Source organism: Mercenaria mercenaria, chromosome 13 (genome assembly GCF_021730395.1).
Source record: "Mercenaria mercenaria strain notata chromosome 13, MADL_Memer_1, whole genome shotgun sequence".
Lineage (NCBI taxonomy): Eukaryota > Metazoa > Mollusca > Bivalvia > Venerida > Veneridae > Mercenaria > Mercenaria mercenaria.
Window position 1 is genome coordinate 19,215,600 of NC_069373.1, and position 15,766 is coordinate 19,231,365.

Here is a 15,766-nt window from a genome sequence, read left to right on the forward strand (position 1 = left end):
GCCATATATTTCATAAGATCTTCATGAAAATTGGTCAGAATGTTCACCTTGATGATATCTAGGTCAAGTTTGAAACTGGGTCATGTGCCGTCAAAAACTAGGTCAGTAGGTCTAAAAATAGAAAAACCTTGTGACCTCTCTAGAGGCCATATATTTCACAAGATCTTCATGAAAATTGGTCAGAACGTTCATCTTGATGATATCTAGGTCAAGTTCGAAACTGGGTCACGTGCCATCAAAAACTAGGTCAGTAGGTCAAATAATAGAAAAACCTTGTGACCTCTCTAAAGGCCACATTTTTCATGGGATCTGTATGAAAGTTTGTCTGAATGTTCATCTTGATGATATCTAGGTCAAGTTCGAAACTGGGTCATATGCGTTCAAAAACTAGGTCAGTAGGTCTAAAAATAGAAAAACCTTGTGACCTCTCTAGAGGCCATATTTTTCAGGAGATCTTCATGAAAATTGGTCAGAATGTTCACCTTGATGATATCTAGACCAAGTTTGAAAGAGGGTTACGTGCCGTCAAAAACTAGGTCAGTAGGTCAAATAATAGAAAAACCTTGTGACCTCTCTAGAGGCCATATTTTTCATGGGATCTGTATGAAAGTTGGTCTGAATGTTCATCTTGATGATATCTAGGTCAGTTTCGAAAGTGGGTCACGTGCCTTTAAAAACTAGGTCAGTAGGTCAAATAATAGAAAAACCTTGTGACCTCTCTAAACGCCATATTTTTCATGGGATCTGTATGAAAGTTGGTCTGAATGTTCATCTTGATGATATCTAGGTCAAGTTCGAAACTGGGTCAAGTGCGGTCAAAAACTAGGTCAGTAGGTCTAAAAATAGAAAAACCTTGTGACCTCTCTAGAGGCCATACTTGTGAATGGGTCTCCATACAAATTGGTCAGAATGTTCACCTTGATAATATCTAGGTCAAGTTTGAAACTGGGTCACGTACCTTAAACAATTAGGTCAGTAGGTCAAATAATAAAAAACCCTTGTGACCTCTCTAGAGGCCATACTTATCATGGGATCTGTATGAAAGTTGGTCTGAATGTTCATCTTGATGATATCTAGGTCAAGTTTGAAACTGGGTCAACTGCGGTCAAAAACTAGGTCAGTAGGTCCAGGGTTCGCACAGGCTTGAAAAGTACTTGAAAATGAAGGGCAGTCTTGAAAAGTCCTTGAAAACAAAATTTGTCTTGAAAAGTGCTTGAAAATTGCCCAAAGACCTTGAAAAGTACTTGAATTTCTTATTTTCTCGTATGCTAGACAATTAAAATCTCCCTGAAAATCAAAAGTAAATCTTTCAGCATAAAATCGGCAAGTTTCGAGCAATGGGCAGAGCTACGAAAACGCCGTAATGAAAAAGGTCGAATGTGTTCGGGACGAAAGTGAAGTTGGGTACGAATGTTTCGTACCTTCTGTTAGCGTTGTCTCCCCTGACTAAAATGGCGTCAGTGAATAGCGGCTAGAATTTACAAATCTGTGTATGTATTATTTATAAATAAGTCCTTGAAAACTATAAGACTAGTGCTTGAAAAGTCCTTAAAAAGTCCTTGAATTTGACTTGGCCTTGTTTGTATGAACCCTGAGGTCTAAAATTATTAAAATCTTTTGACCTCTCTAGAGGCCATATTTTTCAATGGATCTTGATGAAAATTGATCTGAATGTTCACCTTGATGATATCTAGGTCAGTTTCGAAACTGGGTTACATGCGGTCAAAAACTAGGCCAGTAGGTATAAAAATAGAAAAACCTTGTGACCTCTCTAGAGGCCATATTTTTCATGAGATCTTCATGAAAATTAGTGAGAATGTTCACCTTGATGGTATCTAGGTAAAATTCAAAACAGGGTCACGTACCTTCGAAAAATAGGTCAATAGGTCAAATAATAGAAAAACCTTGTGACCTCTCTAGAGACCATATTTTTCAATGGATCTTCTTGTAAATTGGTCAGAGTTTTTATCTTGATAATATCTAGGTCAAGTTCAAAACTGGGTCACATGAGCTCAAAAACTAGGTCACTATGTCAAATAATAGAAAAAACGACGTCATACTCAAAACTTGGTCATGTGGGAAGAGGTGAGCGATTCAGGAATATCATGGTCCTCTTGTTTGTATAAAGTTTTATGAAGTTTTTACTAGCAAAGCTCTAATTGAGAGTCAGGCACTCAGGGATCATCCTACAAGGAGATTTGAGCGATATCGTCGCTGTGAAGTCGGCCACTTCCCCTGATTATTGCCTTCGAGCGAAATCTGAATCGCCGAGTTTTTCAGAGTGTTGTAATCTGTTTACTTAAAGTTGTAAAACTTTATGCATATTCTAGATTAAACTACCAATAAATCCATGGTCAACCTCGCCTACTCGCCTGTCATTCTTCAGCCAATCGTAGCGTTAATATCAGTATTATCCCACTATTGATGATATTGTAAGCTGCCGCCATTTTGAAAATTTTTATTCGGAGTGTAAAAAACCAATAAAATTAACGAGTGTATGATCTTATGCATCAATTGTGTCACGTGTACCGAGCGTAACTAACTATTAAACTGTTTATATATATAATTTTCCTTAAGCTATCTGCTTTTGATTGGTATAAAACTTGTATAATGAATTTTACTTAAGCTGCCTTGCTTTTGATTGGTTTGACCAATGATTTGTAAATGATTGTTTGAAACATAAATTAACTAAAAATCAAGCAGATTATCAATTTACTATGCGGTCCTTATTGTACACAAGCTGGTTTCCAACAACCTAAATTTATGACCTTTAACCAGCTGTTTCAAACCGTACGTTTCAACACTGTCATGAACCACTCGACCTAGAATGAGTATATGGATTGGAAACTCCACAAGTATGAGCATACACTGCAAGGATGAGGGACTGACCTTTCCACAACCCACCTAGGTCCAAACCTTAACACTATTTTAAAACAAACGTCTCAAACAACTAACAATTTTCACTTAAACCTATGTTTCAAACCTTGTCTCAAACTATGTTTTAAACCTTGTCTCAGACCTACCAAGGTTCAGCACTATAACCTTAAACCATCAGCTTATACTGCGACCCGGACCACTAAAACAATATAGCTATCAAGAGGACCCAGCAAGGATGAGTCGAAGCTGCAAATATGAGGGTGCCTCACCTAAATTATTTATTACCAAAGTCCCAGTTATAATTATGGCTTATTTATTATAAATTATTTCTCCAGTTTCTCTTCGATGTACACTCTTTGAGCTCCCAAGACGATCTGTCCAAACTGGATGCGCAGTGTGTATTTATATGGCCGTATGACGTCACTCGCCTACGGAAATACCTCTGACTTTTACATAGACTGCCTTATAACAGTACTTTCGAATACCATTTTACCTGTATATACTTACATCTGGCCCTTGTCATTTACATCGAAGTAATGCCCCCATCACACCAAACTAGTTCTCAAAACGTCCTAACCCGTCCTAAAATATTGTAAAACGGGCTGCGATCTGGCTAGAACGTATGGAATTTGGCCGGAAAATATCCATAACGCGAACATAGTTAGTTCTTAAACAGTTCTTGATACATTCATTGCGTCTTTATCCCGTCTGAAGTATGTTTATAGTAAGTTCTGTTCGGAAAAAATGCCCATTCACCTCATGTGAACACCGTTTGTAGGCAGTCAAAGTCCGTCTATAGTCAGATTAAAGAAGTTCGTAACTAGTCCTACTTCGTTCCGAGTACGTTGAAATACGTTCTAACTAGTTGTTAACTCGACCAACTCGTTCACAGACAGTTCAACTCGTTCTGAATACGTCCTCATCTCTCCCTAGTACGTTCAGAACGTAAATTGCAATCACGTTCTGGCCCGATGGCTATCAAAAGCCATCACGTTTCGCCCAGTTCTCCTTCTCGTTTGTCTCTTCAACCTCTCAAGACACAAAAAAATCTACAGCAATAGGCAAGTATCAATATGACTCCAAAGAAAAGTGAAGCCATACAGAGAAGGTGTAAAGTGTTAAAGCAGTAAAAAACCAACGTCTTACAAAAGCCGATACAGTCTCCTGAGTCAGCTCCTGAACGTAAAAGTTGAGAGGATGAGTGTCTTAATACATTCCCTGCACCTTCTGACGACTCTGTCTCCAAGTCCGAAGATGAAGGAGGACAGAGTCAGAAACCAAAAGGCATAAACTTGGTTAAATCTTGTGCCCAAATCTTGAACCTGTACGACAACGGCATGTATTTATACCCTAACTTGTGCAATTGTACTGCATACGGGATCGACGTTGTAGGAACTGCGAATAAACGTACTAAACGTATTAAAAACGTGCGGATCGTGCTGAGAACGTATTGTAAACTCTTAGAACTGTTTTGAAACGTATTGCAAACTTAGTATTTTATTTTGATCGTATTCAGATGGAATAACGACGCACTAAGGATGTAATGCGGTCGAGTTAAGTCTTTCTGTGAACGGGTTAAACGAGCTACAAACGGATCCGGTCGGTGTGCACACGTACTTAATAGGACCCCGATTAGGTCCTACTACGTCTCAAGTACAATCGACGTACGGTGATTCAGTTCTTAGTACGTCCATCTCGTTTTAAGTACGTTGTCAGTCCGTCTAACTGTAGGACGGAATGATCGGCAGAAATTTTTGAGTAGGCTCAAAGTTCTGGAGCATCATTCCCGTTCAACCCCGTCGGAGCCAGTCCATAAAGTTCTTAGACAGACTGTAGAACGTCGCTACTGCGTTTGTTCCGTTGCCACACAGTTTGAGCCCGTTCAGCTACTTTTTTTAGAACGTACTGAAAACGAGCTTGGTGTGATGGGGGTATAAGATTACTATTTTCTGATCATATTTAAACATTAAACAACTTACATTTTACAAGGTTTAGCTGGTCACAGCCTTCAATGTTTACTAATTTTTGTTTGTAACAATTCAGCTGAAGAGTACTCGATTAATTAACCGAAACGTATGTAAACAAGAAAAGGACCAATTTCACGACAATTGTATATTATTTCTTGATTTAATTAAAAATTACTTTAAAAATTATTTCAAATACGGCCAATTTCTCTAAATGAATTGCCCGGGCGCCATGGGTAAAAACGATTCCACGGACGTCTGAACTGCCGTACAAAATATTGTAAAAAGATCGCCAATATCTACAAGTTGGTATTATTTTCGAAAAGATTAATAAAAAAATCAATTAAATGTAAAAATCTGAACAAATTGATGCAAGAATCTGGCATTATTAAATCACGAGAATCGAAACATGAATGAAAATTTTCAAGGCAGTTCCTATCGTGCACCTGATAAATTTACGAGTTTTGGACATGTAAATTTCGGATAAAAATTTAAAGGCAACTTTTTTGTAACTTAGTTTGTACTTTATTTAGAAATTCATAAAAATGATAATGCAACATTCAATTTCCTTAAATAATTACTGTTTATAAGTTATAGCAAGACCCTGTAGAAAGTGGATATATAGGCGAATCTTCTCCTTAAATTTGTCGATTTCTCCCTATATTCATTGGAGGGAGATGTCACTTCTCCCTAAAATTTTGACCTAGGATGAGCACTGAGAAAAGTCGAGCACGCTGTCTTATAGACTGTTCTTGTTTCTGAAATGTTATACCTGCAGAAAAAATTATGGCATAAGTTCACTAACTTTTTTATTGACTTTCGAACCCCACAGTCATGCTGATCCAAAGATTTTAAAATTTCGTTTCAATTATATAAATGCCCAAATTGTGTATGAGATGCGTGATTAGATAAAATATCATAACATGAAGTGAACAGATCTTTTTGTACCCCCGACAACAAAGTTGTAAGAGGGGTGGTGTATACTGGTTTTATTTCAGGTTGTCTGTCCGTCCGTAGACACATTCTTGTGCGCACCATCTTTCTTCATCCCCTTGACACAATTTAATGAAACTTCACACAAGTGATCAGTAACAACAGTAGTTGTGCATGGGGCATGTTAGGTTCTTTCAACAACAAAATTGCAGAGGTATGGGACTTTGTTTCTTGTTAACATACTATGTACATACAGTCTGCATATGCAATCTTGTGCGCACCATCTCTCCTCATCCCCTTGAAACAATTTAATGAAACTTCACACAAGTGATCAGTAACAACAGTAGTTGTGCATGGGACATGTTAGGTTCTTTCAGAAAAAAAAATTGCAGTTTGTTTTTTGTTACTATACTATATACATAAATACAATCTTGTGCGCACCATCTCTCCTCATCCCCTTGACACAATTTAATGAAACCTCACACAAATGATCAGTAACAACAGTAGTTGTGCATAGCGCATGTTAGGTTCTTTCAACAACAAAATTGCAGAGTTATGGGACTTTGTTTCTTGTTAACATACTATGTACATACAGTCTGCATATGCAATCTTGTGCGCACCATCTCTCATCATCCCCTTGACACAATTTAATGAAACTTCACACAAATGATCAGTAACAACAGTAGTTGTGCATGGGGCATGTTAGGTTCTTTCAACAACAAAAATTGCAGAGTTATGGTACTTTGTTTCTTGTTAACATACTATGTACATACAGTCTGCATATGCAATCTTGTGCGCACCTAATCTTCCGAACCCTTGCACACAATGTAATGAAACTTCACACAAGTGATCAGTACCAACCCTAGTTGTGCATGGTGCATGTTACACTCTTTTAGATAAATATTCTGCATAGTTATGGGACTTTGTTTTTTGTTACTATACTGTATACATACAGTCTATATACATACAGTCCACATAATTATGCAATCTTGTGTGCGTCAAATTGCAATGTACTGTGTCAGTGCATGCGGGGTGGGGGGGAGGGGGGTACATTCATCACCTTTAGTGATAGCTCTAGTTTTTACCAGTTTTAGCCACTTTTAAAGTTCCATGATGCTTAAAATTTTATATTTTAAACAGATGAAACAGCTGTCCATATAGATGTTATGCATAATTACATGTTTAGAAAAGTGCTACTTTTAATGCTGCACATGAACTTTTACTGTTAGAGCCATAAAGTGAGGTTATAAAAAGAAATAGATTTAATAAAACATAGTATTGCATCAGTATTCATACCTTTGACAACTATTAGAGAAAACAATTATTGGAAATGGAATTTCACAAGAAATTAATATACCTTATATTCATGACAAAAAATGAGGCAGCCATATTTCAAACAAAGGTATTATGAGCCTTTAAAGTCATTGTTACATTTTTTTAAGGCCCATTGCAAAAAAGTCCTTAACTGTGTAAGAAGCCTGTCATGAAAAAGTTGCAATCCCCATGTGATTCTGCTTATACATTCCCCTTTTACCACATCAGTTTTGTTGAGAAGTTGACGGTTACGTGCAGCTCCCAGGAACACTGGTTAGGTAACATGATTGTTGTTATATACCTGAAATACTGGTGACTGTTAAACTCGAGTCACAAAATAATAAATCTAGCGGTCAAAATATCTGTGAAATTAATTGTCACCACATTATCAACAATGGATACAGCTGTTTTACATGACAAGTGATATATTTTTTCCACTGCATTACCTGAACTGCAAAATTACGACCAACTGCTGTTTGTTACTTGTTTACCATTGTTATATTTATGTGTGTTAAGTATTAAATATTGTAATACGCTATTGATTAGTTTATATAAAAGTGTCATATCGGGGACATGGTTAGATTTATGTCTTTATTTGTAAATAATACCATATGGTGGGAATGCCAGCCACTCGAAAACAGTATCACAAGTGTGATGGCTTTTCCTTCCGCAGGGTTAAGTGTTGAATAAATAAATAGTTCGTAGAGATCAGAGGTAATGTTAGCGGAAACATGTAAACCAAAATTTGGCCTTGTTATTTGATATGTGTGTAAGTTTCACACGTAATCACTCATGAAAGTAATATCATTCCCTTCAGTTTTAGCTTGACTTTTCGAAAATAGTTGGAGCTATTGGACTCGCCCACTCGTTGGCTTTGGCATCGGTGTCCCAATTTGGTTAAGGGTTTGTATGTAAGCTGATATCTTAGTAACCATTTGAGGTTATGGATTGAAACTTCACATACTTGGGCACTGTTATGAACTCACTTACATTACACAGGTTCCATAACTCAGTTGTGCTTTTTAGCTCACCTGTCACATAGTGACAAGGTGAGCTTTTGTGATCACCCTTTGTCCGTCGTCAGTCCGTGCGTGCGTGCGTGCGTGTGTCAACAATTCCTTGTCTGCAGGATAGTGGTTTCATTTATGATTTTATTGTACCCCCCGACAACAAAGTTGTAAGGGGGGGTATACTGGTTTCAGGTTGTCTGTCTGTCTGTCTGTCTGTCCGTCTGGTCGTCTGTCCGTAGACGCATTCTTGTGCGCACCATCTCTCCTTATCCCCTTGACAGAATTTAATGAAACTTCACACAAGTGACCAGTACCAACAGTAGTTGTGCATGGGGCATGTTAGGTTCTTTTAGAAAAAGAATTTTCAGAGTTATGGGACTTTGTTTTTTTGTTACTATACTATATACATAGACACAATCTTGTGCGCACCATCTCTCCTCATTCCCTGGACACAATTTAATGAAACTTCACACAAGTGATCAGTACCAACAGTAGTTGTGCATGGGGCATGTTAGGTTCTTTTAGAAAAAAAATTTGCAGAGTTATGGAACTTTGTTTTTTTGTTACTATAATATATACATAGACACAATCTTGTGCGCACCATCTCTCCTCATCCCCTTGACACAATTCAATGAAACTTCACACAAGTGATCAGTAACAACAGTAGTTGTGCATGGGGCATGTAAGGTTCTTTCAGAAAAAAAAATTCCAGAGTTATGGGACTTTGTTTTTTTTGTTACTATACTGTAGACATAGACACAATCTTGTGCGCACCATCTCTCCTCATCCCCTTGACACAATTTAATGAAACTTCACACAACTGATCAGTAACAACAGTAGTTGTGCATGGGGCATGTTAGGTTCTTTCAGCGACAAAAATTGCAGAGTTATGGGACTTTATTTCTTGTTAACATACTATGTACATACAGTCTACATATGCAATCTTGTGCGTGCCTAATCTACCAAACCCTTGCACATAATTTAATGAAACTTCACACAAGTGATCAGTACCAACCCTAGTTGTGCATGGGGCATGTTACATTCTTTTAGATAAATATCCTGCATAGTTATGGGACTTTGTTTTTTGTTACTATACTGTATACATACAGTCTATATACATACAGTCCACATAATTATGCAGTCTTGTGTGTGTCAAATTGCAATGTACTGTGTCAGTGCATGCGGGGGGTACATTCATCACCTTTAGTGATAGCTCTAGTTTTAACCAAACTTGCACACAACTTGTATCACCATAAGATCTCGGTTCCTTTCTTGAACTGGCCAGATCCCGTTATGGGTTCCAGAGTTATGGCCCCTGAAAGGGCCAAAATTAGCTATTTTGACCTTGTCTGCACAGTAGCAGCTTTATTTATGATTTGATTTTTACCAAACTGGCACACAACTTGTATCACTGTAAGATCTTGGTTCCTTCCTTGAACTGGCCAGATTCCAATATGGGTTCCAGAGTTATGGCCCCTGAAAGGGCCAGAATTAGCTGTTTTGACCTTGTCTGCACAATAGCAGCTTCATTTATGAATTTATTTTAACCAAACTGGCATACAACTTGTATCACCATAAGATCTTGGTTCCTTTCTTGAACTGGCGAGATTCCATTATGGGTTCCACAGTTATGTCCCCTGAAAGGGCCAGAACTAGCTATTTTGACCTTGTCTGCACAATAGCAGCTTCATTTATGATTTGAATTTAATCAAACTTGCACAAAACTTGTGTCACCATAAGATCTTGATTTCTTAGTTGAACCAGCCAGATCCCACAATGGGTTCCAAAGTTATGGCCCCTGAAAGGGCCAAAATTAGCTATTTTGACCTTGTCTGCACAATAGCAGCTTCATTTATGATTCGATTTTAACCAAACTTGCACACAACTTGTATCACCACAAGATCTTGGTTCCTTTCTCAAACTGGCCAGATTTCTTCATGGGTTCCAGAGTTATGGCCCCTTAAAGGTCCAAAATTGGCTATCTTGGCTTTTGCAGCCATATAGAGACTTCATTTATGGTTTTATTTGATACAAACTTCCAAAATAACTTCAACAACAATAATTCTTGGATTCCTTGACAAATCTGATCCACGCATAGGTTCAGAGTTCTTTTATATCTGATTACCTCCCCTGATTGTAATCAAAATGGATTTATATCAGTAAGTACTTATAGGACTTATTTGAAATTTCATTATTGTCATTAGTTGGACTGAGCCAGAGTAGATAACTATGGACTGATTTATATCAAATTACCTCCCTTTATTTCAAATTAAAATGGGTATATCTCCGTAACTAATGAAGATGTTGATCTGAAATTTCATTTATGTCAACAGATTTATTTGGCAGATCCTTCTTTTGTTCACTTACAATAATTTTTTTTAATTACTTCCCTTTTACGTTACTATAAATAGCTTATTTTTAGTAACTTTTTTATTATTGGCCGTAGGGAAAAACCGAGACCACTTTTCTGTGGTACAACATGGATGGTACCTCCAATTTTTAGGTGTATTTTGACATATCTGTACCTTGTAAGAATTTTTTTTTTTCTTTTTGGTTAAATTTCTTCCCTTTGTTGTTACTGTCCTTTGGACTTAGATATTTTTTCTGAGGACCTTCTTGTCCTCAAGTGCAGTGATAACAGGTGAGCGATATAGGGCCATCATGGCCCTCTTGTTTACAAAATCATGCCCTTTTTTGACTCCGCAATTTTGGTAAAGACTTTGTATGTAAGCTGGTATCTCAGTACTAATGAGAATGGATTAAAACTTCACATACTTGTCCACTGTGATGAGCTGACATGCATTGTATAGGCACCATAACTTTGTTTTGCATATTTACAAAATTATGCCTCAGCTTTAATGTGCATTTAGTTGGCTGTCCTTTGTTTTATAAATACATAATTTATTTTAAGTCGATTGTGAAGGAAGCTCTACAACTTATATTAATCACTCTCGACAACTCATTCCTGATGGAATCCATCGCCATGAGGGTATGAGAGAAGAGGCCAGTTTCCCTTTTAATGCTGAGCGCCAAGCAAGGGCTGCTGCTGGTACCCTTTTTCACGTCTTTGGTATGACGCGGTCGGGGATCGAACCCACGACCTCCTGCACTCGAAGCTGACGCTCTACCACTAGGCTATTGAGGCTGTCCTTTGATAGCTCTTGTTGCGTTTTGAAGTCTTTTAACTTTTAGTCTTGTTTTCTTACATCAGCATTGAGCTCATTGAAGAATAGGCTTCCATATATTTTTAACTAGGAGAACAAGAAAAATTTCAAACTAATTAGTACATGTAGAAATATTTTGTCAAAAAATGTTCTTAAAACACATTTGCATAAAACAACAACAAAAAAACCCAACAAAATATGATAATGTTGCTGTTGCATTTTATAATCAATATAATCTCACCTAGTCTATTTCATATATGTTATTTTCCAAAAAAATCTGAAAGTTATTCTTTTTATCCCTTTAATAGAACAGAAAATATGACTTGTCTGAAAAAAAATATATATACAAATGGGATATCCAACATACTTGAACACTATTTCATATTGTTCAATTGACAATGCAGTCTTATTAAGATGCCTGTTTACTGTATGAACAAAGATGTGATATTAAACAAAAGGTCATACTGTAGTGTATACTTAAAAACCGAAGTAGGAAGATAATGAAGGTTGAACACAAAATCTCTTCTTACTTGGCAGATATATCAGTGGTATTTAGCTATGACAGATAAAACAAAATGTGATGCATTGACTCTGTTTGTTTTTTTCACAGTTCAAATAAAAAATGTATGATCAATCAAAATGCTTGAAGAAGATTCTTCTTGGCAATCTTTATAATATTCATACCATGGTATAATTATCATGTTTTGGTCTGTACTGCAGTATTTTCAGATATGTGTCAGCAGAACTTACAATAACAGTAGTACATTCTTCATTTTCTAAGTTTTGCAAGCTTGATTTGAGCAGAACAGAATAGATTTCTCCCTGTGATAGAAATGACATAAATGTTTGTTTTTTTTTTTTTTTTTTTTTCAGAAACAATTTTTCCTTCAGTATTCAAGTTTTTCTTGAAGTAAAGTTTGAAGTATCATACTTCGTAACTTTGCCTAATACTGAAGTAATGTTTTGTGCACATGCACATTAGGGGCTTCTGGTTGTACAGTAAACATTGCTGACCTTGAATCTCATTCCAGTTATCACCTGCCCGCTTAGCTCAATAGGGAGAGCGGCGATCTATGGATCGCGAGATCGTGAGTTCGATCCTCTGGCGGGGCATATGTTCTCCGTGACTATTTGATAAACGACATTGTGTCTGAAATCATTAGTCCTCCACCTCTGATTCATGTGGGGAAGTTGGCAGTTACTTACGGAGAACAGGTTTGTACTGGTACAGAATCCTGGAACACTGGTTAGGTTAACTGCCCGCCGTTACATGACTGAAATACTGTTGAAAAACGGCGTTAAACCCAAAACAAACAAACAAACATTCCAGTTATCGCTGTGGGTAGGAAACCTTGCTTGGGGTTATTTCTTTCATGTGCATAAGTCATCACGCTGGTTTACAGAAAGTCAGTGGTTCTGTCCAGGTGCCTTTGTCTGAAATAATTTTCAGATGGGCACTTGTGGGGTCTTCCTTTCTCACGATAAGCTGGAACGTCACCATGTGACTATAATTGAGTGAATGTATCATTAAACCTGACAAAAACAAATAATACGGTGCATACCTTCTTAGTAAAGTTAACATATAATAGAACGAAATAATCCTGTGTGCAACAAAATTAGATTGAATCTAATTTTTTTTCAGTTACCTGAGTGCATTGGACAGAATATCATTACCAAATTATATCCCAACAGAACAAGACGTATTGAGAACAAGAGTGAAGACAACTGGTATTGTGGAAACTCACTTTACATTTAAAGATTTACATTTCAAGTAAGTGTTGTAAACCTTTGTGTGTTTTGTCACCAAAGAGTAAAAAACTGTCAAGATAAATGTTTGAGACTTTACCTTCACCTTGTAAAGAGCAAACAGAGTGGTCCAGTGGTGACACTGGTTGACTATGAACACAGGAGTCTTGAATCAAGACCCTGCACCTCCATATAGAAATTACTAACATTGGGATAAGAGTCCTGTGTTTGGGAGCTTTATATCTGGTGCACTAAGGAACAAGGGAAGCTTGTGGAGTTACAGTATTTTCTGTATCTTGCACTGTCCCACTCACTACAATTATCAACAGTCTTCCTGAATCACCCATATGGAGGCATTCTCCAGACTATTTATACATAAATATTCCTCAACCTACCCCTGCGTTTTGCTGCATAGAAAAAGAAGAAAATGTAGAACTGGTAAAAAGAACCTACATACATTCTACTGAAAATCATAGTGTTGTGACCACTCCTGTAATAAAATTAGTTGCTTTCACCAATACCAGGCTGCACCCATATTTCCTCAGCCAAGAATATTATATATACTACATTTTATAATTGTTTTTAGACTTAAAGGCGTAGGCTAGAATTTGAGGCGAAATTTTTCCCAATAATAGAATTTCTTCAAACTTTGGATATTGAATAGTGCTGAGAATCGTATGGCTGAAGCGGAATCGATTAATCAGAAGAATCGGAATCGGAAGACTGAAATAGACTAAATTACTATGTAGCAATATGGTAGTAACAGCAAACCTTTCCCAAGACTTTCATGTATAATTATATGATTACTTTTATTACTTTTGATGAAGAATCTTATGACACAGCTGCTAGTTTGCAAACTGGCACTCTGGGGGAAGCTGTTGGACCAAATGAAAAATCTGTTCTCTATGGCCAAGGATCCTTAACTCAAGAGTCATGCTAGAGGCAATACTAAATTTGATATGGAAAATATGTTGAGGACATCCCTAGCTCGTCTGGAATTAGTTCTGTCATGTTTGAATTATATCCGCTATTTTGTATTTTGTATTGTAGGAATAATAATAGCTTGTCAATCATTTACAATTAAAAAGTGGGTAGGGGTACCTTGGTTACTGTATAGTATGCTTTAAAGCAGACTTTTCAAATAACCCTAATAGTATCAAGGTTTTCCTTAAGGATGTACGAGCGTTTTTTTCAGGATATCCGCCATTTTGAAAAATGTTTCTTCAAATATTGCTTTGCAACAAAAGTTTTGCCGAAAATTAATGCTAAAGCATTAAAATATGGCTAATAAAGTACCATTTAAGCAAATTGATTCTGCTTTTTGCGAAAACAAATTTTCACCCTTATTTTTGGCTGGCATTTGCCTAAAATTGACGTAAGTTTTACAACGGGGTAGGGGTAGGTAATTTCAAATATCTATGAAAGTAGATCAGGTTTGGTGTTGATATTTTCCTTACTGACACATATAATGATAAGCTATAACTGAAGTAAAAAATTTCAAGATATCACTTTATTTTATCTAGAAAATATAAATTAAATAAAAAGGAACACAAAATATCAAAATTCACTAGTTTTTGACAACTTTTTCTTAATAAATCTCTTAGATGCACGGTGACCCCTACTTTTTTTCTTTCCATTTTAAAGCATTTTGGTGTGTCATTAAAGCTGCAAAATATTTTTAAAATCTTACCTTCAGAATTTTTTTTTGTAGATCTAAATACATTTTTCCATTGAAAATAAAGTGGGTGCGGTAATTGTGTCAACATGTAAAAATGAAAGAGATTTGTTAGTGACATTTATGCTTATATAATACTGACATCACCTTGTATTCATATTAATCTGTAAGACATGAAATCCCTATAACATTAAATGGGATATTATATGTTTTGTAAAGTACCACCATTATTTCAATTTTACAAAATTTCAGAAATGCTTAAACAGTGGGTGTAGAAAATGCCCTATGAAATTAAAACGAGTTCGGTGACCTATGCTTTTTCTTCTCTTGTTTGTCTTGTAAACTAATGTTCTTCAGGCTCTTAAAGTATGAACAAATTCTTAACGTTAGAAAAAATTTGATCGTACATCCTTAACAAGACCCAACCCCCGCCAGTCAGGCTTCTTGTAGAACCTGAAATATTTCTTGGTGTCTAATGATGTACTGCCAGGACAATGAAAAATTTCGTAATTGTTGTGATCATGAATTGGCCAGCCATAGGCAGAGAACATTCTCCATTTTAAAGAGCAGATATATATTTTTGATACACTTACCCAAAGATGATTAAAGTGCTAAAGTATGTATGCTAAACAGGGAGAGGTATCTGAAAACATCTGTACAGCTGAATTTTAATTTTTCAGCAAAATTAGTTACTAGAATTGATTCAGAATATGAATTCAGAAAATGGTCAGAATAGATGTCCCCGACTTTGAAACTTTGGCGACAATTACCCGATAATTATCGCCAAAGGGAACACCGCTAATACTGAAGGACAATCGGTCCCCCTAAATGCTGTTTTCAAGGGCAGATAACTCAATACTGGTGACCTATGATTTTTAATGCATATTTTTGTTTTTTAGATGATTATCCTTCAATGTCCAAGGTATAAAGAAATTATATTATTGGGAAAAATTTCACCCATCTCATATACAGGGAATTCTAGCGTATGCCTTTAATACTTTGTTTGTAAGGTACTGTTTCATGGAATGTCTCTTATATTGTTGCAAATATTGTTGAATACATAATAAGCATAGTTGCTTGAGA

At 36.5% G+C, this 15,766-nt stretch overlaps 1 protein-coding gene across 1 annotated transcript in view; it reads left to right on the forward strand.

Moving 5' to 3' along the window:
* Positions 1-15,766, forward strand: part of LOC123529507 (guanine nucleotide-binding protein G(i) subunit alpha) — a 64,730-nt gene that overhangs the window by 28,807 nt on the left and 20,157 nt on the right. Inside the window, exon 5 of the mRNA XM_045309867.2 lies at positions 12,905-13,033. Within this exon, the coding sequence (XP_045165802.1) occupies positions 12,905-13,033 (129 nt within the window). The remainder of the gene's footprint in view (positions 1-12,904; positions 13,034-15,766) is intronic.